The sequence below is a fragment of the Zerene cesonia genome, chromosome 5 (assembly GCF_012273895.1).
Source record: "Zerene cesonia ecotype Mississippi chromosome 5, Zerene_cesonia_1.1, whole genome shotgun sequence".
NCBI lineage: Eukaryota > Metazoa > Arthropoda > Insecta > Lepidoptera > Pieridae > Zerene > Zerene cesonia.
In genome coordinates, this window is record NC_052106.1 from 130,902 (window position 1) to 158,069 (window position 27,168).

The window sequence follows — 27,168 nt, forward strand, 5'->3', positions numbered from 1 at the left end:
TGTGTGTCGCGAGTAAGTGCCCTCCGTAGGAGATTAGCTATTAACGGTTCTGTTTGATGTTCGTCTTCGAAAAGCGGGATTTCTGCTGTTTATGAAGTTTCGCAGAGAGATGTTTTCATCTAGCCTTTCAATTAACCGATCGGCAGGCCGCTTTGATATAGGAGAAGCATATGATGATTGGCCGCTCTAATATTATTTGAGAGCCTTTCAATTTCGATATATAATAGTCAGCGCCACTAGTCACAAGACCATCCTTTTCTTCTTTTTATTTCTTTCTGTAAAAAACTTTTCAAATGGACCTATCAATCAAAATGCACTAACGGCCTCTTATGATAAATAATATCTAAAAATAATAGAACTTTATAAGATCTTCAGATATGTTGTTTTAGTTTTATTTAAACATGTTTTCGTTTATTTCACGACATTAAAACAATTATTTGCGTACGCTATCATTGCCGTAGGCTCCTTCTCTGGCCTTTTTACATTTTTTGAATATTGAATGACGCAATGTTCATTGCAATTCGCATCAATAAATTGCGAGATTTCTCTTACGAATAGTTCTCAAAGCAATAAAACACATCATTAAGCGTGCGATAAGCCGCTCTTGCGACATGTTTTTCGCAATTGCAACACGTAAGTAATCCCTTGGTATTTAATTCATTTTTATAAAACATTTCATTTAAATTATTGTCACGAAGCTATATATAATTTACGAACTGAGGTGGCAATGAAAATATAAGGATGTATAATAAATAAAAATTTTATATCCCTCTATAGATGCTATTTTTGTGGCACGAGCAGTTAATAATATATGAATGCATCCTAATAAGTAATACTACATACAAAATATCTCCCGCTTATAAAGATTTCCTCTTGCCAAATTTATATGGAACATGTTTTAGCTACAGTTTGGCTGCTGTGTATAAATTTTCCATCGATTCGCTCCATAGACGACGACCCACCGATACAGAAGAAAATAGAAAGCATCAAGCTGTTTAAAAACCTATCGGACGATGAGTTAGTAGTGGATCCTGCCACTTTCATCAACGAGTACGGGCCGAAGCCGGCGCTCCGGCTGAAGGCACGATACTTCGACCCGAAGCAGATGGACGTGAGACACAAGGCGATGGATTTGATGAAGCAAGCGATATACGGAACGCAGGCGAGACTCCGAGACTTGGACTACGTGCTGGAGAAACATAAGAACAATCCGGTGATGAAGATGGCCTTCTTGTACGGGAGAATGAGGCAGCTGATCATAGACATGAGGCGGATCTACACGCTCGCCTTGAAGAAACGAGGCTGGAGGAAAGTTATCCAGCACATAGTGTTCTATCAATACATTGCTAAGAAACACATTGACATCATTTATATAGTGGAACACGTCATAGAAATTCATAAAGGAGTAATGGCGCAAATGCCAAACGCTAATGACGAGGAGTAGCAGAGTAGTCTTCGAGCACCAAACCAGTACACATTATGTATCAAATATATTATTTGGCATATCCACATTTAAATTTGTATTTTAATATTTTATTTCTTATGTAAATAAAAAGTATAATTTTGAATATACGTAACAAATAGATTCTCACAAACAATATTTTTACCAGGAACGTCGTCGGATATAGGTTAAAGTATTAACAATATAAGTGAGCTAAAGTCGGTCACAGCAACAAGGTGCAAATAATGATCCTGTGGAGTGTGGCCACGTGAGCGGTTCCCTTGAATAGAAACGGTTAACAATAACAAGGCCGCAACGTGCTGATATAGTACATTGTTAGCACAGGGTTGCCACCGGCGGAAAATTACGGATTATACTTGAATTTGGCACCCTTAATGCTGATATTAGCGAACCTAATGTCGATCATTGTTTTGTGACTAGCCATAGAGTATACGTTAAACTAATTTGAATTAAACAGTTCATTATGCTTCATTGTGCTCCTATAGTTTTTAATTCGAAGAAGTCAAAGTATGTATTCATTTCACAAGCTTTATAGGAAGAAAAAAAAGACCCAAACTCAGGGGTCATAGAGTCAGAACTCTATGCTAAAAATCATGATTCTCACAGATAATGTAATCTAAATTCCAAATCACTCACGCGTCAATTATTCTACTAATAAAATCCTGTAGGTAAGTACAGGCGCCATGTTACTGTTATATTTTTATGGAATCAATCTGCCTGTCAATAAACTGGTTTGCATTTCAATAGATTTCGTGTCTGCTAGGTTTGACGTTTTCCTCGAGGCCATAAAGCGTGTGACCTCTGCTGCAAGCGCTAGACTATTGAAAAGCAAAATTACCAACATTTAGAGGACACTGAAGAATTATTGATCCCAACGCACATACACTAGAAAGGTCAAGCGTGATCTCGATTTGAAATTGAAATGTCAACTTATTTGCGTCGGGTACGAAAACAGGTTGACGCATCGTCGCATTTGCAGCGGGAGTGAAGTCCTTTTGTGCAGGCGCATAAGGTCCACAATCTAGACCGCTAGATTTTGTTTTTCTAGTTTCAAGGACACGCCGGAATTTAGAAGATGGTTATATAAGTGTGATGTGCACGGGCCGTAATAAATAGCCGTAGTTTGGGGCAAACGATCTTTGAAATCTGTTTTTGTAAATCAATTTTATGATTGTAAGGATATTTTCGACCGCGCTCTTATGATATCGAAAACAAGCCTCTAGGAAATGCATTATTTTAGGCTGTAAATGTACGTATTGTGCAAAATCTGTGTATTTATCTCGCATATTTATCTAAATCGATATTCTTATCGACATGCAATTATGTAAAACATTGCCAGTTTGTGTTCTTCACTCTTAGATTAATACAGCATTACTTTAAATTGTTTTGATAAGCTTCTTCTAAATAAGTCTTTATCAACTGCAAGCAATTAATGACACATGTGTACACAAGTCGAATGCAAATGATTTGTTTACCGCCTACGGGATAAAAAAAGAAGTAACTCGGTAACTCGAACGTACAAATTTAATATTATAAAACCGGAAATTAGGATACCTATTTGATTTTGAACTGACTTCTAAAAGAAGAGTTTATGAATTCGACTATATATTTCTGTGTTGATACCTTTTGCTGGGTGAACCGATTTTTATGAATTTTTTATACTTGACAACTGGTGCCTAACAATTTATGGTCCCATTCGAATTTGCTCTAGTTTTGAAAATTTGAAGGCAGTTAAGTTTTTTGTTAACAATTATTATATGATGTACCATGTCTGTTTGATATTGTACCACACAAAAGCTACTATCGGATTCAAATGAAATTTTATGTAGAGATAGCTTTTAGTCCGGACACAGATTACTAATATTTCATTTGTTTCTAGACTAAAAGATCAGGATATATAAAAGTCCCAGGTTCTAGCTAGTTCCGCCGAGGGGGTCGCGGAATCTTACCCAAAAAAAGTAACCAGCTTGTAGCGATACGTCTCTGAATCGCACCAGCGAAATGTTCTCACTAAAGTGCAAAATATACAAGTTTCCAACATCATTCGATTGGGTCCTTACAGATATTATTAACTTTTGAATGATATGGTTATGACGTTTAGCTTATATCTTAATTCAAGGTTTTCTTTTGAAAATCTCTTGATCTCGAATTACCAAACGGAATCTTCTAACAGCGATTTCGACTCATGCACGAAAAGCGATCAACCAGAGTATGTCCACCATAACACACAGCGGACAGTCCCATAGCCACAACGTGGCGTCATTGTTGTCGTTTTAATTACGCCAGCCCCACTCACTGCGATCGTTCAATTGGTATAATGTTGCTGTAAATTGGTTCGTATATAAATAGCCCGTCAACTGTTATGACAGAGGTTTGACTGGAGGTTGTTAACGAGGGTTTAAGTACTAATTGAAATGTATACAATGATTTGATTTGAAAATTGATCACGGTTCGTGAAATTGAAATGTACCCGACAGTCGGGTTTGTTTTGAGCCAATTCTGGAATAGTTGTTCGTGTATTTGACTTAAGTTTTAAAGGATCTGTTTCCAATGGGTAGTGTTATTTACATATCAAGTATTGACGTCGTATTGTATCTTTAACTTAGTAGGAGTAATGTAACTACTTATTTGAATGTAATCTAAATTCTAACTAGATGATTTATACATGTAACTAATTTTCAGATAGCGTATCTATTTTTTAGTTATACCGCTGTGTCAAATAATAAGACTTAACTTTAATTAAATTACTAAGAAGCATTTAAACTTTTATCACTTCGCATGTATTTATTTAAATATAGTACAATAATAATTAACATTTTGAAACTACCTCAAAGGTGATCAAAGAGGCGCAGTAGCGATACATATTACACTTTGAAAGATTAATCGATTAGAAGAAATCATAAGGTGTTAATAAATATCAGATATAAGAAGCGGCAATATCTCGTAAACGTTTATCAATAATTTATGGGGTGCATAAAATCCAGCGTACAGGAAACACGAGCAGTGTAGCCGCGCGATAAAGCGCAAGGGACGCGCCACAAAGGGACGCGGAGCCGGCGGCGGCCGGAAACGACCGATGATTCACGAGCGCGCAGTAATGACTGAGCGTGTCCCGGTTATTTATTAGGCAATTGTTGTCTCCCTACAATATCGGGATAGGTAATAAAGTGGCGATTGATAATATTTATATCTTTGTTTTTGCTGCTTGCGCTGATACATTCGTTTATTGTAATGTATTCGGAGCTGCGCAATGGCTGGATTCATTTCGGTGATTTATTGCGATAAGTATTAATTATTCCCGCTCCTACCTTGCTTGTTATTTATTGGTAGGAAACAGCGCCGCCGCTAATGCATTCAACATTTCGTTATACCAGTCTTCTACGTATTCCCATTAGGTGTCTATCTAGAAATGATATGTTTCTAAGATTTAAATTTTCGCTTAAAGAATAATTTTTTAACAAAGAAAAAGTCTTATAAACAAACAGACTTTCAGGCACGTCATTCATTGTCGAATCTTATTTACTCCTGATTCTAAAAAGATATGAATATACTGGCATAAGTGAACATTCATAAACCAGTGTACCCAGTGACGATGCAGCTTTCTAATTATGAAAGAATTGTTTAAATCGGTATAGTAGTTTTTATGATAATTGATAACATTACAAACATACTACCAAAAACACTAAAGTTTCCTGTAGGATTATTATCAACTTACATTGCTATAACTGTATACATAATTATGACAAGTTTTCATCGGTTCCGCGCAGTCTAGTTCTAAGTCCACACAGTTCAATTTTTAAGAAACACTGGAATATAAATGAATATACGTAGAATGGAGATAGGTTTCCTGTTACAGTGCAGTCTGTGCAGTGCAGTGTGCAGTGTGCAGGGTGCAGTGACAATTGCCGAAGTAGGGCAATTTATCAGCCGCTGTGTCACACCCAACCGATGGGAGCGGCCTGTAAAATGTTTCCGGGAATTACATTTGCATTTTAACTGCTGTACGTTCACTGAACACTGAATGCTTGAGATGTTTTCGGCTTATACTAGTCGTTTGTCCTGACTTGACTTAGGTAGATTCGGAGTAAACTGCCAAAAAACATATGCTCGCTGTAAAGTGTTCGAAACGTCGGGATACACTATATAATGAATAAATCGCGTTTAAGATTCGTTAAAGAGTCTTTAATTCCTAAATATAGAATTGCAAGCATTCTACATTTAGAAATTAAATACGACAAAATACTGATAAATAATTGGTTACTCGGGCATCATGGATACAGTTTTGTTTTATTCAGTTGTTGAGTTTATCCATTACGAAATGCAGACATAGAGTCAACAGGTATCTTCTAGGTAAGTGTGCTCCATCTTAGGCCACATCTTTGCTTACCAGCTGCAGGCGGTATCGTGGTCAAACGCTTCCTAGTTGAAAAAGATACAAACAACTAAAACGTAAAAATCTTTGTGATTCGTGATATTTGTGAAGATGTTAAAAATGTAGCGAGTAAGTGAGCTGTTAGTAAAGGACTGTAAATCAATTATTGATAGAAGAGCATTGCTTTTGTCAAGATATCAAGGGTATTCTTCGACTCTTATAGACAACAATGGGCTGTACTCATACGCGTGTCTGTGCAAATGTTTACAAACATACAGTACTAGAGTTCTGTATCACTTAAACCTACGTTTAAAAATTTTGTATTTAATTTAGTTGAACCTATATTTCTTATTAAACAAGATTTTAATATAACAATGATTACATATTACTAAGCACCTATGAACATTGCTTTCTCATCGAACCTTTTAATGTTGGTTAAAAGTTAAAATCGTCTCTCTCTCCCTCTCGTACTCGTACTATATGACTATTCGACTACAAATCATAATGTTCCCAAGATCTAACATTCAGTTGTCAGCTTGGTATCGCTTGGTGTATGCGTCTACATCAGGATGTCTCATTATGCGGCGACACGCGGCGGTAACTCGGCCTGTCATTTGCTTCATTTTCTTCTTGTATACACATCATCTATTTATCTTTTCATAAATGTGTACTCAAATAATTGAGATGAAAAAGCTTTTATTACACAAATCTTGACGGCCTTATTTCGTGAAGCGATATGAAATGAACAAAAATTAAAGATGTTTTTCTTGCTTCAGGGAGCGGCACATAAAAATAGAACAAAGTATTAGAGAGCCTTTGTTTAAGTATTGTCGATTGAATTGAATATTTTTCATTGTGATTTTATACGAAAATGTTTAACGTGATACATGCCGAGGCTATGTAGGGCGTTCTTTAGAATTTCGTGTCAAGAGAAGCTGTATGTCTGAGAAAATTCTTAGGTTCTGGGGATTCCATCGACAACATCTTACTTGGGTTTTTAAAATGAGTGTTGATATTTTATATATTCATAATTATTAACAAAGTAGATCTGTACATACACGAATAAAATAATATTACTTTTAGTCCTTCAGTATTAAAATATCTTATTTGTCTAAAAATTTACTTACATAACTGCAAGAAATATTTGAGAAGTATATCATCGGATTTCCCTGCCATCGACTCCGTGACGATATTGTAAAGAAATGAATTCATCGATGGATACAGTAAATGGTATCTACCCCGAATATTTCAATTCTCGGTATTTGAAGAGAGGCGGGAGGGGGTGAGGGCCGGGGGGTGGGGGGTAGGTGCGGAAATTACCTCGTGCCGGCGACAATATTGATATTGGAAACCTCCAAATGTGCTTTTAAATATTTTTCCTGTGTATTTTAACATTACGTTTCCATTTCGAATTGCTTTTGGAATCATGGGGGAAGTGTTTGCTTAGCACTGTTATGGCTTTTTAATAATAATAAACATATTAGGTTTTTTAAGGTTGTTTGTTGAACGTCAATGTTATTATATTCAGATTGTCATACTAAGTATGTACACCTTTTAAAATAAATATATTTCCCGCCATAAAACCAATATCAGCTCTATTACACGTACTAACTGTGACTACGGTGGACTGAAGGTGTAATCTATAAGCAGAGGAATTATTATGATCAGTATTTATTTATGGATTAATTGTAATAAATTACGTACAAAAAGTAAATGAAAAGCAAACACGAAGGCGTAGAATCCCTTTATTACACTCGCAAACTTGTTGGCAAGTTAAACGCGGGCCTTTCCTTTGTTTCTCCTTTTGTGAATCCTTTTCAACTTGACGGAAGTTCCGTAATTAAGTTCCTTTCAACTTAACTCTGTTTTATTATGTACTTAAAAATTATCGTCCTGAGTCTTCGAGAACTTTCCATTTGATAATCGAATTTTCGTAATTTTTTGTGATCGGTGATACAAAATAACTTAATGAGCGTGCTATTTCTATTTCAGTTTGAATTTAAACTTTGACCCTTCACAAAAAAGGTTTAGAATTTAATGGACCTAATATTCAAAGCTGCTTTAAAAGAGTGATTTAAAAATATTGCCAGAGTATCGATGGATACAAATCACTGGGATTAAACAAAATAAGCTGAGTTAAACACAGATACTGACTGAAGCTTATTGAATGTTTGGTAAAATTTTGTTTAATGAATTTCGCAATAACTTATTTATCAAAAATAAATAAAAGTCAACTAGAAAGGATCGTAAGCTAAAAAATAAAAATAAAAAATACTAATACTAAACTTTATCCTACTAATATTATAAATGCAAAAGTTTGTAAGCATGTGTGTGTTTGTTGCTCTTTCACGCAATAACCGCTGAACCTATTGCAATGAAATTTGGTACGTAGATAGCTGGACAACTAGAATAACATATAGGAAACTTTTTATCCCGATATTCCTACGGGGTTCCTACGCGGGTAAAACCGCGAGGCGCAGCTAGTACATCATAAAGAAACAATACACAATTTAAACTATCAATTGCAAACAAATTTTAATAAGTATTTGTTTAAATTTCAAGTAATCTTTAGCGATACCGATCCTATATTATTAATGAAGTTAATAGGTAAATGGAAATGTAGTTCGAACAAAAGTATATTGCCGCTTTAGATTAATTACTAACAGTCTTTGTCTGGTAGGGCGTACAAAAATGCCGTAATTAAATCAACCCCAAAAATACATGTGTACCTGCCCCATACCCCACAGGAGGACACAGATTCGACACAAAGAATACTCAAAGCTTAACCTAACTTTTATATTAACAGGCAGTTTTACTAATTCAAACTTATAGCTTTAATTGTCTTATACTAAATAGCTCAACATAATGTGATGTAGCAACCTCTTACACTTAAAGATCAGCAATGCAATCCTGATTTGCTTTCAGTTCCTTCCCACTGTTCCTCTACCCTCAACAGCGCATCCAGCACCTGTCTCTTGACCTGGCTCTGCAGTCTCTTGGGTAGTCGTTTAGTGCTCTGGCAGACACTAGCAAAGAACAGGTCTAGGGAATCCTGGTCGTTCCCAGGGTCCCACGGCTCCGACTCTTGATCCTGGTCCGATTGGATCTCAGCTTCGTCTATTTTTATGTCATCTTTGACCACACGTCGGTTTCTGGTAGAGAAAAAGTTCAGAATTATAATTATTATTAAGTGATGCTAAGATTTCGTTTTTGTTGTTTATACAATGAAACGAGTTGAGCTCCATATTTTTATTAAATTTGAATAGACGCATTTTCTTGAATATCATTTTAAGTGACGGCCTATTAAGTTCGTTCAGAAATTAAATTCTGCAAATCATCAATCTGTGACACAAGATTAATAATTAACACAAGAATTCTTATTTTCAAACTACGCGAAGCTTGAACCTTAAACATATATACTTTTAACAATAAACTAAACCAAATTGTAAAAAAATTACATTAAAATCGGTTCAGCCAGTTGAAAGTTCTGCAAAAATGCAGTCGTATAATGCTTTTTAGGATGAAGTTTGAAGAACTAATAACCATAATATACGATACATAGGTACCTATTATTTTATGCAAAAAACTTCGAGTAACTTCGAGTACTTTTCTACCTCAGATCTCGATTTACTTGTCATAGAGCTGCCATTACCTCATAGTCATATATGGCAGGACGAAGGCCATCCGGTTCTGAAAGCGCCACTTCTTGCAAGGAGCCCCGGCCTTCGTGGTGGCGCCTTTCGTGGTCTTCTTGAGGGACTGCCGCAGGGAGTCGCGTAGGATCTTCCACTCGCGTTTCAACACTTCGCCTGGAAACAAGAATAATACATAGAAAATGAAAAAATAATAGAAAGATCCAACAACCACGTATTTAACGCTCATTTCATTTATAAACGATTTACTCTATAAGAACTTCGTTAATTATTGCAAGCAAAACCGAAAGATATTCATCGTAGATACAATATAATTTATACCATTATACATACACTAGCTGCGCCCCCCGGTTTCACCCGTGTAAGTCCGTATCCCGTAGGAATATCGGAATAAAAAGCCTTTATGTTATTCCAGTTGTCGAATTATCTACGTAGCAAATTTTATTGCAATCGGTTCAGTAGATTTTGCTTGAAAGAGCAAACACACACATCCTTACAAACTTTCGCATTTATAATATTAATAGGATAATAGGATTTACTCTGTAAGAATTTCGTTAATTATTGAAAGCGAAACCGCAGGACATTCATCGTAGATACATTATAATTTATACCATTATACATACATAATACGATTCATAAATGATTTTCCTCCGTGCTATGCGTCACCACTGAAGACATATTCGTACAAATTATTGTATATCAAGAATTTAATCGTAAATCAAATCGATTAGCAAAAATAGCATTCTGTAGGAAACCTATTGCAACAATACCCACATGTTATCGCTAGTATCAACATTAAACGTATAAATTAAACATTTTTTCACTAATATCGAAGTTCATTCGCACTGAATCAAAACAACACAATATAAATAACATTGGATAACTAAAAACACAAAATTATTCTGTAAATTGTAAAATTAGATAACAAAGCTCATGCTCATATTAAATTCTATTTACTAAACAACATCCAAGCCCCGTATCTCTCAGGGGATCTGTGAAAAATAAACCTTTACACGTACGATATAGAGCACATTTCTGCTTGACCGATTGGCAAACAATGGAAATGATTTCAAGCACAGCTAGGCGAAAGTGAACCTTAGCGCTCGAAGATAAGACTTACTATTGGCGTTGAGTCGCTCCGATATCTCCAGCCAGCAGCGGTCCCGCACGTCGATATCGCGATGGTTCTCATGTCTCGTGTCGTAGAGAACGGGGTATTTCTTCACTTCGTCAATCAGTTTCTCTCTATACTCTCTAGTGTTCATTTTATCGTTATTCATATTTGCAGTGATAGTTTGGGATGTTTGCGATAACGCGCGTGCCCCCAAGCGAGGCGTTAGCTATACTGAGCGAGTGAGACGATAGCTCACACTTCATAGCGCGACGTTGCCGCGCCGCGCCGTATCGCTCATCGCGAGCGGTGTGCGCCGTGGCTTAACGTAGGTGAAATGCTTCCAAATACGAATGTTTTACTGTGTACTGTTATAGAATTCACTTTAACACTTTAGTAGTCGTTTTTCGAAGGCTTTATTATTAACGAAATTAGAAGATGAAACTATTTTAAGCGAGATGTGAGATTCAAGTATTATCTTAGTATCCATAATGTAAATTATATAAATGTAATATAAGTAATAATAGCCTACCGCCATATCCCTACGAATAAAGTAACTCTCTCTGTCTGGCTCTCCTTAACGGCTAAACCGCTGAATCGTTTTGGATGAAATTTTTGTACAGAGATAGTTTGGGATCCCAGAAAGGATATAGAGCAGTTACTGCGCTACGCGGATGTAGCCGCGTCCGGAAATCATGTCTTAAATAAATCTAAAAAATGAACTTCAAACAGTTTGAAGCATTATATTTATAATCTTATTAAATAAATTAGAAGTGCATCAGTAAATATTCTCTCCAGTTTTATTCAATAGCTCGCACTTCATTGCGTGAAACATAACTGTCACGTCTTGTCACGTTGTAAACAGTAAACTTAATAAAAGCAAGAAGTGTTTACTTTATTGGCGAGCACTGGTAACCACCGCAGATAACACAGTTCCTGCGATGATATAGCAGTGTGGAGTGTGGACATATTGCGTGCTCCTCGGTATGGATATCGGTCGTGTGACATGCGCAAGCTGCGCCCCGCGACCCCGCGACCCCGCGCCGCCCACCGCCAGCACGCACCAGTCGGGCGCGGGTCGCTTGCGCGAGTGCACGTCACGTCACCTCACACGTCACCTCACACGTCGCACGCCACACGTCACCGGTCGCCATGAGCAAGCTGGAGAAGTGGTCCGACGACACGACCTGCCAGTTCGTCACGCTCTACAAGAAACACGAGTGCCTCTGGAACGTCACGGTGCCGGAATACAAGAACAAGGTCATCAGGGATAGGGCGTTGCGTGTGATACAAGATGAGATGGCGATCGACGGGTTCGGTAAGAACGAGATAAAGAACAAAATACGCAGCCTGCGGTCCACGTACTACTTGGAGAAGAAGAAAATTGACAAGCACAAGACGGAGGGCATCCGGTACTCGCTGTACCGGCCTTCGCTCAAGTGGTTCTACATCATGCAAGAAATTATGTGCACTCTCGCCAAGAAGAAGTGTAATGAGGTGCGTAGCGCCAGATTGTGTCACGTGGTATTATTGGGGTCATAGGTACATTTATGTCACATGCATTTTGTAGCTTGGAGGAGTATGGTTGGGGCCAGCCTTTACATCACTTTTTTAAGACTGAAATAAATCAGTTCTATAAATATTTCTTCATTATCTGATTTTGGTGAATAAGTTAATTAGATTTTATTAAATCCCGTAGCTACTCGAGCAGGATAATAATCAATCTAAGTTATATATCTATGTAGCAGGATATTTTATTGTTTAGTCATTTAGTGGGAGATGCAGATTCGAATACTTTTTCTTTTTTAATTAATTGATTTTGGATTTGATTATGAAATGAATGTTATTTTGCATTCATTTAAATCTGCTCGCACCGATATTTAATTGCAGTTTTATCTTGCTATCAATGTATTAAAGTAATTATATATTTAAATATTGTCAATAATAGTTATTCAAGTTAACAACAATGCATTAGTGCGAACAATGAGTAGAAAAACTTACTTGATATTATAATTTAATAATATGTTATTTATTCTTGAGTGTATTATTTAAATAGCATGTGTTTAAATATAATTATTACTTCTAAGGAAACATAAATTAAAATCAATCAAAAATAATAAACACAGTACACAGACCGAAGAATAAGTAAAGCTTATAATTATAATATGTCTATAATGTAAATGTAAATATATAAAATTCATGTAATAGTTTAATTTCAAATTTCAATATTTTTTAAACAACATTTTTCAATTCATAACTACATAACTATAATGTTATAATATTAAAACGATACTAAAATGGCAATAACCCTATCTTCGAATAGGCTTCGTTGCCATACTCTTCAATATTACTATTGAGGTTACGACGTGAACGAAAAAACAAACAATCAAAGCAAGTTGACTTTACATACTACAATTCATACTTTTCTCATTCTCTAAGAATGAGAATTGTAGGTATTCTGTGACAGTACAGAGTCCAATGTGTAGCACGAGCTCTTGACTATGCAATAAAAAACATGTAAATAAGTTATAATAACATTTATTAGAAAAAACGCTGTACACTTATTGCGTATTTTTTTTAATTATCAATCAGATTTTAATATTTAAGAGTGGAATTGATGAATTCATACGAGTTTCGACGCACGGGAATGATTGTTCAAGGCTTGTACTTCAAGCAAATCAACTCAAATACTTAGGACTTTGGTTGCATTATATTTGGCAACTTTTTTAGAATCTCTAGGGGAGGGCAGCTGCTCCTCCCTGCCCCCCCTTGGCGACGCCCTTGTATACTGGTTACTAACTTTCGGACTTTGCTTAGTTGCTTTTGAATTAACAAAACCAGATGCAGTCTGTTTAATAAATTATCAGTACTTTAACATTTTTAGGCGTACAGTATCTGCAAAAAAGAAATTCTTAGTTGATTGATTAGTTGTTTTTACGTGAATGAGCAGGAAACGTTTTTAAAATGAATAAAACTGATGTTTTTACCAAATTATTATTTATGCAACTCAGTAATTTAATACTGATTAATTTTTTTTACAATCAACAGATTTATCGTAAGGGTATCGCGTATTCTAATTTCTGAGCTTGCGCACGTAACGTGACGTATGTGTGCATGCTGCCCAGTGTACTGACGGAGCTGGCCAAGACCTGCTGTCCTGTATTTTTATCTGTGCGTCCGATAATTTAACTCTTATCATGGTTCCCTTAAAAAAACAGCACTGTTTATAACACGTGGTGGTTAAACAATTTAAAATAAGTTAAGCGCTTGTAAAATAGAACTACAGCCGTTATAAACCGACCCTACCAGCGGCCGAGTTGGTGACGTCATCCGACACACACAAGCGAGGCTCGCCATCGCTGCGTATCTACATAAATTCATTGGTGTGCACGCACCGGCGCCGCACGCATCAGCGCGATGGCCACTGTTAATATTATTAAAAAAAAACATAGCTACAAATATTGTATTGTGCCCACGTGTCGCTCCACGACTTTTAAATGTCCAAATAAACTGTTTTTTCACGTACCCAATAATCCAGTGAGACGCAGGCAGTGGTGCGAAGTTATGAAACGAGACTTGATCGGACCTAAAAGCACTAATTACGTGTGCGAAGATCATTTTGACGTAAGTATATTTAATAATATGTTATCTTTATTAAATACAGGTTGAGTTTTAAATGTCTTATTACATTGTTGTTTACAAAGTTTGAAGGTTATAACTGTATTTGACGTAGCATGTGACGTCACGGAGCCTCACCGACGCAACGCGATGATTGGGCGAGCTCGGTAGGACGTGTGCAATCGACGCGCGCGGCGGTGTTGTTATAAGATGGCGAACAGCAGTGTAATATAAGTCTAATGATTATACATTACACTTCGAGTTTATGCTTTGACAGTAGAACTGTACAGTGATCCAAATATTTCGAATCGCGGCACACAATGCGGAGACGTGTACTATGACATCATGTTTTTTTCCGTATTAATACAATAAAAATTATCTTCAGATAACTTCGTTCAATTGTACAAATATTTACTTTAGTTTAATGATGTACCTATTTGCTTTGCCCCGTGGATTTACCCATGTGTATAACCTACATCCTTCCTTAATAAATGGGCTATGTTCCTGAGATCAGCGCGTTTAACCAACAAACAAACTCTTAAGTTTAATTATATTAGTATAGATTGAATAGCATATAGAACCCGTAACAGTATATCACGTAGTGTGGTGTGACACGGGGGTATGTGGTGTGACGCCATCGGCACGTTCGGGCCTACATTCAATCTACGATAATATTATATCAGTTTACATAATCTATAAAAACTCATTATTGATAAAAATATCAAGACTTGAGAAATTTTGAAAAATAAACAAAATTAGATCACGAGGCGGGATTCGAACCTGCGTTTTCTCGACCACTCGTGATCCCGCCACAGTAATCGAATTTCTGCTACTCTTTCGGTTTTATGTGCCGAAAGTTGAGTTTATATTACATTGATATTCTTCATTGCAGGTTGACAGCGACGTAGAAAATATAATAAGATATAGGTTATTTGGTGGAATACCGAGGTTAAGATCCAGTGTCTGTCCGCATAAATATGTTTGCCGGAATCAAGAAGAGTCTACAATAACAGGTGGAATTGAAGAGAAAACCCCTCCAACACAAGTAGTGACTTCATCGGAGACATCTCAAAATGATAAAACTAAAACACTAGATCAACCAGAAGAAGTTGATTTTACAGCTTCAGTGATAGATAATAAACGCGTTATAGCGATCAAACGAATTCCAGCTGATGTAACTCAACGCACGGATAAGCCAATACAAAACATTAAAAGGAAAACCAGCCAGATTAAAATAGAAAATACACACATACACACAGCACTTGTCAACAACCTTTTGGAGGACATATCTGCAGCGATATGTAGTTCTTCGAAGGTATACGTCTATACTTGCATAAAGAGAATCAGTAAACTTTAGGTCAATTACTCACGACGGAAGAAGCCAGCCCTTGGAGCGTAACCGAAGTGATAGTGAAATATCCATAATAAAATGACGTCACAGAGACAATATATATTCACTGATGTTACAAATGTTCGCTTACATGACTTAAATAACGTTTCTTGGTGTATTTTATTTTTATTTATTCCTTTACGTTTAGTTTTAAGAACATCATTTTTTTCTTAGTGATCTAATAAAATTGTTTTTTTTTTTAATTTGATAGTCTTAAATCTATTCTCTTTTAATATTAATTAAACAAATTATTCCATGTACTAAAAGCATTTTGTAAGATGCATTCTTAACTAAACTAGTATTTTTAAATGTTTGTTGCTCATTCACCAAAAAACTACAGACAAGGAAAACAAAGGAAAACAACTTATAAGTGTATGATATGATAATAGATAGCTGTTATCATAGTCGCGGTATCTTCAGTTAATTTTTTTTTCCTTGTAATATCATGGGAGCAAAATTAATAGTATTTCATGTTTCCAGTCCAACCAAGACAAGGGTGATGAGGAAGGCGATGAAGCCGTCTCCACCAGCTCCGAACCGGACGTGATAAAGAGCGAAATCTGTTACACTGATCACGAGATTGTGGTTCCCAATGTTGCGGAGCCTCCTGTCAAGAGACGCAAGACCAAACTGGATGTTATGAACACCAAGATTGGAGAATTGAAAGACATCGTGAATTCCAATGAAAACGACGAATGTGCTCTCTTCGGGAAGTACATAGGGCTGCAGCTGAAAAAGATGACGCATGAGACCAGAACCATCTGTCAGTTAAACATACAGAAGTTGTGCTCTGAGGCGCTTCTTAACGAGATACATGAAGGCACCAGCAGGATCACAGTTGACGTTGTTCATATGACCAAGTGAAATGCCGAGTTTATTTGATGTGTTGGTTTAATGCTTTGTTTGGATGGGAAGATTTTTAACGCAATGACGGAAAAGTGTTTTGGGTTCTGCTGCATTTTACAAGTATTGCAGAAGCAACTCTAGGATCACTTGAAGTTTATTTGATTCAATGTTACAGCTGGCAATTAGAAGATCTTCAGGGTTAATGCCTTAAAACAGCTTGTTCTTTGTCATATTATATGTGTACATTTGGTAGTTAACGATTAAATATTATATTATAACTTGTACCTAAGATTATATATTAAGATGTATTGGGACTAAAGCAAAATATACAGGAGGGACGTAATTAAATTTACATCAGATCTATCATCATCCTTTATTTCCGTTATAAAATTTTTATAATCGCACTTGGCTAAAATCATTTAATACCTGCAGATAATTGTATTGCAAATTAATGATTGATATTAAATTATTGTTTACTTCTAAATTAGCAAAACAAGTACAAAGCGTAATTGGGTATTTGCTTTCGAAACTTTAAATTATTAATAAATTAAAAGAATATGTATAGAAACAATAAAAATTCATAATGAATACATGTTTAAATTGATGAATTTTTCCGACTTGTTTTTATTACCCATTATGTTTAGAATAACATTATAAGAATCAAATTTACCAGAATTATGATAGAATAATGTTTTCGAAAAGGAAAAAAAAACTACTTTGACCATTTCTTTAAATTGAACTTCCGGGTTCTCTTGTGGTGTACGGTGTATGTAAAACTTTTCACATATCAAATTTGTTAACGCAACAACTGGGTCATCAACCAACAGTGCCCTGCCAGACCTAGTCATTCTGTTACGTTCTATCGGGAATAAAACCCACGACCTCTAGGTACTATGCTTACACATTACCCACTAAGGAGGCAGTCAAGGTAGGTAAAACTAATCCTCAAAACAAGTCAAAACTATCGCCTTTTAATCGGGTACATGTGAAAAATATAAAGAAAATAAATATTCATAATAGGCGTTATACCTTCTCTACTATAGCGGGCAACTGAGCTGGTGATTCGCCTGATGGTGAGTGATCACCGCCCTCGAAGGAAGGACTGCAGAGGTAGTGCCTGTGTGAATGCGCTGGCGCTGGTCAAGTGCGATTTGGCAGATATAGCATTTTGAACTTTTAATTTCCTCATGATGTTTTCTATCATCGTTGTGATGATAATAATAATAAATAAATAAATCTTTATTTCTTAGGTTTTTACATTATTGTACAAGTGGATTGTGGTTAATGATACACATATAAATTCAAATCAAATTAATTCTAGCACGCTCGGCCGGTCTCGAACCACTTTTCGAGTGAAGTCCGAGGCTCTAACCATTAAACCACCACTGCGTTTTATATACGAGACATCGTACTTGCTTGGTTTTACCTAGATCGTATATGATATTGTTATTTTATATAATCAATAACTTTGCCAAATAAATAGACTATTTGATATAAAAATAATTCTTAAATTTAAAAAAAGTAGATCCGAGATTAGCCCGATCAAACAAACATAGCATCTATTAGCATCTTTTTCAGCATTTATTCATTACATTCGATTCGAAATAATTATAGAATAAACCTTACAACTTTTTTTAAACTCACGTACTTAGTAGGTACTTGCTTTTTATATGTATTTCGAAACAACACGGCATTCTAACATCACGCAAAATAAAAAATGTGTTACGCTGTAATATTTTTTTCATTTTCATAATTTTGTGGGCTAAAAAAATAAACTAATAATAAATAATCCTTTAGTTTATATTGTGCATAATATAAGCACACGTAAAGAACAATATATAACATTACGTACTCACACATTTGCCGCGCATTTCGCGAGCACTGAACCCATGACCCAAAAAAACATGCTCCTATCTCCCCTCTCTTTTACTCTCGCACGTTACGTCCGCCTTCTCTTTCTGATACGGGAATAATCACCGCGTAGATCGGATTAACGTGTTCATTGTTAGAATTTATTTGATCGTAAAGTTTTATAAAATGTTTGGGTTTGATTCGTGATGAAATAGAATCGTCCGTCTGGTCGGGCCGAAATATATCTGTGCTCAAAATATTTATTATTATGTTTACATTTTTCAAGAAACTTTTTAGAATTCATTGTTGACTTTTAGTTCTAAATTTAAAAATTGTCTATTTCGATTTAACAGCCACTTACCGCTTACGTGGGGTATTTCACCTAAACGACTAACATAAGCGTATTATTAAAATATTATTAAACATTGCAGTATTTAGTAAGGTAAATATTGTTCTACAAGTTTTACTAATACTATTTATAAATAATAACACAACTTTACATTCAATATAACATCGTCAATATACACGTGGATATAATGTCCTAACCCGTTTATCAGCTTATGTAACGTGCTATTTAATAATACCACATATTCTGTTCATTGAGGAAAGATCAGGTTATTCAAATAGGTAATAAAAAAACAAAAAGAACTGTATAAAAAGTCCGTGTAATAAAAATTTTAATAACGAAACCGGACGGTATAAAACGTGCTGTCAAATCTGACATATCATTATAAAAATAGGCTTTTCAGTTGCCATGGACGTACGGGCGTAACATACAATTGTGTTCAATATAAAAAGTATGACAAAAAGGTCCGAATCCTTGAGATTTATATCGAAGCGAAAAAGCAAAAAATCAGAGTCACGTCGCGACTCGATACAGAGTATTCGCTTCATTGGCCCGAAGATAAATTGATTGCTAAATGCGAATATTATATCTGACAAGTTGAGGAAATGATTAATACCAGTAGCATACATAATGTGCAATAAATAATGACGTTTCGTACGGCGATACTCGTCGGATCGACGTCGCTAATGAAGCTCAAACTATGCTTTGTTTAGGTTTATCTTTTTATTGTGAATTAGTATTTTATAATCATTTGTTTGTTTTGAATTTCCAACATTGTTTACACAGCATGAGATTTCAAATCTTAAAACTAAACATTATTCATGTTTAGCTTTAGAAAATGAATGTAAAGATTGGTTTACATTGTAATTGTAATACGTCAACCTAAACTATACTCTCGTCAAGATATGCCTGGCACAAGGTGGGTCGTTTATGGAGTTAAAATGAAGCTAAGTAACAAATAATAAAAGTCTTCGCTATTCATGTAATGTCACAATTTGTTAATTTTTTATTATGGGATGACGTTGATTGGTCTTTGGACTTGCCAAGTTTCATCAATTAGCGAAGTGGTGCATTTATATTGAAAATTTCGGTGTTTTCACACGCATCTACACAGGAACCGATTTAAATGAAATAATTGATATTACATTACACCAGAATGTTATGTTATCAGAAAACAAAATTAATTTATTGAGAAATTTATTGAGTTTGTTTGTTTGAATGCACTAATCTCAGGAACTTCTCCGGTACGATTTGAAAAATTCTTTCAATATTAGATAGCCCATTTATTGAGGAAGGCTATAGGCTATATATGTACCACGGGCGAAGCCGGGGCGGATCGCTAGTAAATAATAAAATAGTAAATTATCATACAAAACCATGCACTTCAAAATTGGTTGCAAATGTCTCGCTAAGATTGGAGCAGATCGTAGCAATATAAAGATGGACGAAGTGAAATATCTTAATAATAAATCAGCTGGAGGTCGCGGTGTTGGGGTTCTGCCAGCTACGGCGTGATGTATTGGGTTCTGTACAAAATTGACTGAAAAAAAATTACAATTGATTCTGCTTCCGACATATTAGTGGAATTTCTTGGAGATAGCAGGTAAATGGGGTACTTTACATGAGTTGTGTTGTGTCGGTAATTGAGATTTTTTATGATAATTTAGATATCAAACTCCGAAAGTACTGTTCTCATTAAATTCGTAACTATTACAATATTTCGAATAGAGTGGAGTTCTGGAACCTTAAGAATTGTCTTATTATTAGGTACTTTAATAAAAAAATATATATCATATAGAATTCTTATTTTATCTTAATAAGTTACGTACATACGAGTACATAAGTGTCTGCTAATGGGTAAATAAAAGCAATTCAAGTTTATGGTATTTAAAAATAATATCCCAGATGTGGCCACAGCGTAATCAAAAGGCAGCGAAATCACGAAGCCGGCAAATCGATAAGAACGTGTCGGCAAAAAGCTGACTCGCTCTTAACATTTCGGTTTCCTTCATAAAAAATTCGTAGTTCGATAGAAATTGACATTCAATCGAGTTTATACTTTAATGCAACTAGATAAGGTTTATTACATATTGTTCAAAGTTCGGGAGTTACCTGTGTTTTTTCAACAATAAAGGGATTTTCTATGAACAGGTGGTCAATTACTACGTAAAGCTATTGTATTCATCTAACTTATAAGACTTAACGTAGCTTAAGATGATTATAGGTTCCGGTTAAGTTACCGTAACTTTAAAACCGATTTTTTTGTCAGCAAGGGTTGAATTTGTTTAAAATTTTAATATAAATCTTCACAAGTGGGGAGGGTTCGGGGTTTTCTAATTAAATCCTTTACAAATATATATAATTATAAGAAAGAGTATTATAAGAGTATTAGACGGGATTCAAAAAGTTTGCACGAGGATAATCTCCAAAACTATAGTACTTTTATAATTGAAAAAATACTATGATATAAGGTCAAGAGTTAAATAAAACTAAAAATTGTTTATTATTACATTTTACCAATTACCCTTCAATAGCGAGTAAGATAAACTTTCTGCATGTAACAGATTTTTTATCTTGACGTTTCCAGTGTGGTATCAGTCTGAATGACTTATTGACTCTGTAAAATGTTTATTTTCATATAAACTAAGATAACTTCCTGGTTAGATTTCATAACCTATAGTTAATATGAGTATGAATAATATATTGTTTATAGACGTGATTTACAGACACGCCACACCCATACAATGTACACGCTCAATTAAGACAGCTTGTGACATTCGGCTCCGCTTACACTAGCGCGTGCCAACATTATTTTAGCTGCAAACATGTAGAAGTCATTATTTATTTCCACGATACATATTTCATTTCGCGTGAACAAAAGTGTTATAAATCTACAGATAAAAAAAATGCATGTTTATAATTTACTGGTGGACTCGTTTTTAAGACCATTTTGCTATGTTACAAATTTATTGAAATAAACATTTTGTCCGCGGCTTCGCACTCGCTAAATTCGGAGTAAAACCTCTTGCCCTATACCGTAAAGATTTCCTGCTATCTTTGAAATATCTGAATTCCTATACTATTTAATGGATGGACACATAAAAACGTTCCTCTTGAATCACTACCTATTAAAAGAAAAACTCCATCAGAATCTGTTGTCTAATTTAAAAAAATTTAAGCACACATACATACATAAAACCAGACGCGGGAAGACAACGATATGAAGGGAAATACGCGCGATACGTTGGAAGCCAACACTGGTCTATAGTCTATACTCTATTCTAATAAAAAATAATACATATATTAACAAAGTATACGCCTATGTTATGTAAACCAAGTAACCATACAAAAAATGACAGCATCGCATTTCGGTTTCATTACAACAAAAAAATCATTTACATCAACCTAGCGACTCACAAAAAACCGAATGACGACACTCGACGGTGGTTATGTATGAAAATTCTGAGAAATTATTGCCAATTATCGGAATTCGCGCCAAAGTCACGGTTAGTTGAGCAGTGTTGCCAACGCGCTGTGTACTAATGAGCGACTAAATAAGTATGACATAATTTTCACATTATTAAACTACATGTACCTATAACGTGAGTTTCTCTAAATATTTCACGCGACAAATTATTCACTTTTTCTAGCTATACTACTACTATACTTATACTAGTACTATACTTTACTAGCTAGCTAATATTAACATTTTTTTCGTCTTAAATTGTAATGGTTTATGATGCATCTAGATTCTAGTTATGAATAACAATACAATGAAAAACCTGTACCAATGAAAAAATGTAAAGTATATTACGGAATTAATAAAACTGTGACAATATCATAATAGGTGATTAGGCCGCCAAACAAATTGTACACTTTATTATAATAATCATTATTATTATTTTTAAGTTTCCTTCCATCTACAATCTCGTTGAAGAGTTAAATAAATAAATAATAGTTCAACCGCGTCTGAATGTAGTTGTCCCTAGATTATAAATGAAATGCCGTATTCAATCAATCATTTCACGGATAATGGGTCATATTACGTACATATTTGTCTAAATCCTATTTACAAAAATATAAAAATTCCCGAAATAGGTTAAAATTGAAAAAGCGGCAATACTGACTCGGCGACGCTCTGTCTGCTGCCATGCTGCCACCGAGCGAGAAGCAATGATCAATCATCCAACGAGCGACAAGGACAAAGCAAACGCGGCCGGCTCTAAACAATTTCTCTGTCTCCCTTCAACGCTACACAACGGAAAAGGACGGTGAAGGTCGCAACGTCCTTCAAACACTGCCATTTTAAAATAGTAATAAGTGTGTTAAATGTAAGAGTCATTTCTCATTATTATGGTAATGGGTGAGATCACAGTTACGAATAACTAATTGAATAAGTTATTGTGCAAATGTCGGAGCATAAACTTTTTATAGACTCTTTTTCCATTACATTATAAAGTCTGTTTGTGAAATTTTTTATGAGATTTTAAATTATGTACCTACTACTGTTTGTTCGTTGATGTAATGAAATATGGCGTGTGAGAACAATGGATACTAATATTTAATTAAATTAAAACGAACTGTGCATATTTTTATTAAATACGATGTGCATAATAAATAGATACTAATATTCTACACGATTCATTTTTAATGGTATAATATTATAACATGTCTATATATAGATCGAATTCAATCAATATCACTAATTGTATTTACATTGTGTCTTCATGCGATGTCCGAGTTAATTTATTCATTGAATACATAAAATAATTTTAATAGATACTTATTCATATTTATACATATGGTTTCTGTAGGATGTTGTTGGGTTAGCTTATTACGTCACAACGTGAGACACTTAGCCGACTTGTTATCACCTGGATTCTACAACTGTGCACTAGAAGAACTGTGTTATGAAACTTGTTATTTTTTACATGTAAGTATTGTTTTAATGGGATTGTATTTTACAACACCCGACGTGCCACGGGAATATAAGTATCTTCTACAACGCTTGATGTTACACTGACATCGTAACATCTCAAGAGAAACCAGTAACATGAACATTACCCGTCGGAATATCATCGGGATAAAAAGTTGCCTATATGTTATTCCAGTTGTCCAGCTGTCTACGTAACAAATTTCATTGCAATCGGTTCAGTAGTGTTTGCGTGAAAGAGCAACAAACACACACACATCCTTGCAAACTTTCGCATTTATAAATATTAGTAGAAAGTAGGAAGGATAATATTAGTAGGATTAACATTTCTAATCCCTTCGCAAGTACGTTCCGCAAATAGCAGAGTATTTGATATTTTCGGTGAGTATAATGCGAAATGGAATCACGAGCGTCTTATTACATTATTCAGCGGCTAATTAAAACGCATGCTTTCATTTTTTGTGCATAAATGAAATAGTTCGGCATGATCGAGCATTATGTTGGTCTGTCACGCAGCCGGTAGTTTTTATGTGTTTTTTATTGGACGTTTTGTTTGGTCGGGTCACCTTGCCTGTCATCGAGCTCTGTTGATATATTATTTATTAAGATACACGCGAATTCTCACCGCTTAGGACTTTTGCCAAATGCTGAATTATTGATATGATGGTAAATATTGCAAATACAGAATACCCGCGACTCCTCCTGTTTCTTCCAGGGGATTTCCAGGACTATGCTATAAAACCCAGGGATTGTTTATTTTTTGCTTTCACAAGTGCTTAAATTAATACATACTGAAAAAATATATAGAAGAAACTATTAAGTTTCAATTTCAGATGGTAGTTATATTAAAATTATAAGTGTAACCTCACCTGTATATAGTAGGTTATTGATGTAGTTATGTCATTTACATGGTGATTTATTCATATAGTTATTATGGCGTTGGTAATTACACCCTGTATATCTACATCATATCATAACGACTGTATTCGAGGAAATATTTAATACTTAAAATAATATATTCTAAGATAAACAAAAAACCTAAATACCTTCTTCTTCTTAGAGCAGCGTTTGACCACGATCTCGCCTGATGATAAGCTGAGATGTGGTCTAAGATGGAGCGCGCTTCCCTAGAAGGTACCTGTTCTCTCTTCAGATTGTACTCGTCGGGGAACACAGACTCGGGAAGCCAGATTCAGTCCCTAGCGGTTACAATGAAGAAAAGTTATGATTTTCTGTGGTTGTAGGATTAGAGACATGGAGTGGAAACTCTTGCCTATCTCTGATGTCACTATAGATTGATAGCAGAAAACCATTAAGGAATAGTTACAGTATTTCGTAGATTATAGACTTTTCATTATTTACATATACTTCTTAATAATACACAGTATAAGATATATTTATTTGTACCTGCTAATCTTAGGGTTTACTGCACATTCTATATAGGTATATACCACGAGCGAAACCGGGGTAGACGCTAGTATTCAATAATGATACAAATAATAGTTACACACCTAAACCACCACTTGTAGATATACAATCAAATTGTTATAGTAGCCAGTACCATAACATATGAAGTAGTTAAGTTTCCTACGGGAAAACAGTTGAATAACTTAAGTTTCAAGTACTGTAATTGTGCATCCTATTAAGCATTCGTACGATTTATCTTTGCTTAAACTTGAGGCCAAGATAATTTACGTTGCGTTTTAGTTTTATATTTTTGGCTTTGCTCGAGTATCCTTGTAGATATATGGATGGTTTACATTTATTTATTTATTTACATGTATTGTTTTTAATAGTTTATTGTTATATAAAATCAAACTATTGTCAATTTTCTTTTAAGTTTTAGTCGTGATGCACTGATGTTTTGAATGAAATAATTTTATCAAAATAAATTCTACAGTTATGTAGTTATAAATATAATTTAATTTGAAATTGAAAGTTCATCAAGTGAAATACTTTCCTAAAGCTAATTAGGTACTTATAATAATGGATAAAATATCCCACCAAGGATTATTTCAGTATTTTACTTATCCAAATTTAAATATTTTTGGTAAGCTGTCTAGGAAAGATTTGATTGTTTGTTTGCATTAGATTTCATTGATTCGAAACTATTGGATCAATTTGAAAAATTATTTCACCATTAGGAAGCTCTATCAACCCCGAAAACCGAAAACATAGGGTCTATTTATAATTATAAAAAAAATACAAGTTCTTCCGGCTTCCGGTGGAGCCGGGGCGAACAGCTCAAAAAATTAAATGAAAAATCTTTCACGGTGCAAGATTCTTCCTGAACATAAGCCATATATTTATCCGGGACGAATCCGGGGCGTCTTGCTAGTCAAATACGAATGAGGCTCAAAGTATTGGGAACACATGTGTATATATTGCCTTGCGAGTATCCTCATAGTAACGGGCAAGGAAGCGATAATTGCAGTAATTGCTCTTTCGGCCTTTCGTGCAGCGCCAGTGTCACTCCCATGGTCAGTATAGATGTGGCGCTTGTGTTTACCTTAAACGTTTTTTATAAAAAAACTTGCTAGACGCGAGTTTTAGCTGAGTTTCAAGTATGGCTCCCATTAAAACAACTACTAAAGAGCCTTTCTACTCTTACCACAATGTAAGGCTTGCCTATAATCCTATCTATTCCCAAGTCTTCAAATTGGCCACCTATCTCCATTTTACCTTGGCCATATTATTAAAGCATTTATTCGTTTCCCACATCCTCCACCATAAAACAATTTCCGTTCATGAAGGCACATTATAAATTACAATATATTTCCCTAATCTCCATTCACGACACATTATTAGCAACGTGAGGGGAAATTAATCGCTAAATACCGCCATTAATACACGAAATTCATTCACAACAAGCGAGAAGCGTGAACAGCGATAACGCGAAGGTCACATTTATGCTCCTGATAAGCCTCGATGGCCTAGACCTTGCTGAATGCTAATTTAGTGTGTGAGTAAAGCCTGAGTTAGTTTTGAGCTTGAGTTTTTGGGTATCATTGCCATTACCTCTATTGTAGGAGGGTATTAGGGTACCATTTCTTTTGGTCTATACTGCTGTCAACGTATGGTTTGGGGTCTTATTGTTTCTATAGTAGTTCTCGACATCGCTGGCTGGTTGGTTGGTGTCTCGTTGTTTGACGATGTAGAATTTAGACATATATGTATAACTAATTCAGTAGCAATTCAGCCAAGTCGATTGAATTGTAGTAGTGTGAAATCATGCATACGTATACGTATCCTACTATAATACTATAAATACTAACGTTTGTAAGGATGTGTGTGTGTGTTTGTTGCTCTTTCACGCAAAAACTACTCAACCGATTGCAATGAAATTTGGTACATAGATAGCTGGCCAACTGGAATAACATATAAGCAACTTTTTATCTCGATATTCTTACGGGATACGGACTTACGCGGGTGAAACCGCGGGGCGCAGCTAGTAAAAATATAATTTTTGTGGAACGTATCGAAAAGTTAAGCTAATTGACTCCCGCTTTTATTTGAGGTAGTTACGTGTCAATAATGCTCCGTAGTAAAAAAATAAATAAATGTTATTTACAGCAAGATACCCATG

At 35.2% G+C, this 27,168-nt stretch overlaps 4 protein-coding genes across 4 annotated transcripts in view; 3 read left to right on the plus strand and 1 right to left on the minus strand.

The window, feature by feature from the left end:
- Positions 1-8,232: 8,232 nt before the first annotated feature.
- LOC119839989 lies at positions 8,233-10,917 on the minus strand. Its single transcript, XM_038366471.1, has 3 exons — positions 10,608-10,917; positions 9,487-9,643; positions 8,233-8,986 (listed from the first exon to the last, which is right to left on the minus strand). Exons 1-3 carry the CDS (start codon positions 10,765-10,767, stop codon positions 8,731-8,733), a joined length of 573 nt encoding a protein of 190 aa, XP_038222399.1. The 5' UTR covers positions 10,768-10,917; the 3' UTR covers positions 8,233-8,730.
- A 625-nt stretch (positions 10,918-11,542) lies between these two features.
- LOC119840046 lies at positions 11,543-12,217 on the plus strand. Its single transcript, XM_038366543.1, has one exon. It carries the CDS (start codon positions 11,751-11,753, stop codon positions 12,138-12,140), a length of 390 nt encoding a protein of 129 aa, XP_038222471.1. The 5' UTR covers positions 11,543-11,750; the 3' UTR covers positions 12,141-12,217.
- Positions 12,218-13,902: 1,685 nt separating this feature from the next.
- LOC119840294 lies at positions 13,903-17,065 on the plus strand. Its single transcript, XM_038366845.1, has 3 exons — positions 13,903-14,222; positions 15,109-15,531; positions 16,087-17,065. Exons 1-3 carry the CDS (start codon positions 14,016-14,018, stop codon positions 16,468-16,470), a joined length of 1,014 nt encoding a protein of 337 aa, XP_038222773.1. The 5' UTR covers positions 13,903-14,015; the 3' UTR covers positions 16,471-17,065.
- Positions 17,066-23,463: 6,398 nt separating this feature from the next.
- LOC119840007 (THAP domain-containing protein 11) overlaps positions 23,464-27,168 on the plus strand; it is a 7,256-nt gene continuing 3,551 nt past the window's right edge. The window contains exon 1 of the mRNA XM_038366493.1: positions 23,464-23,582. Coding sequence (XP_038222421.1) covers positions 23,560-23,582 — 23 coding nt within the window. The 5' untranslated portion in view covers positions 23,464-23,559. The remainder of the gene's footprint in view (positions 23,583-27,168) is intronic.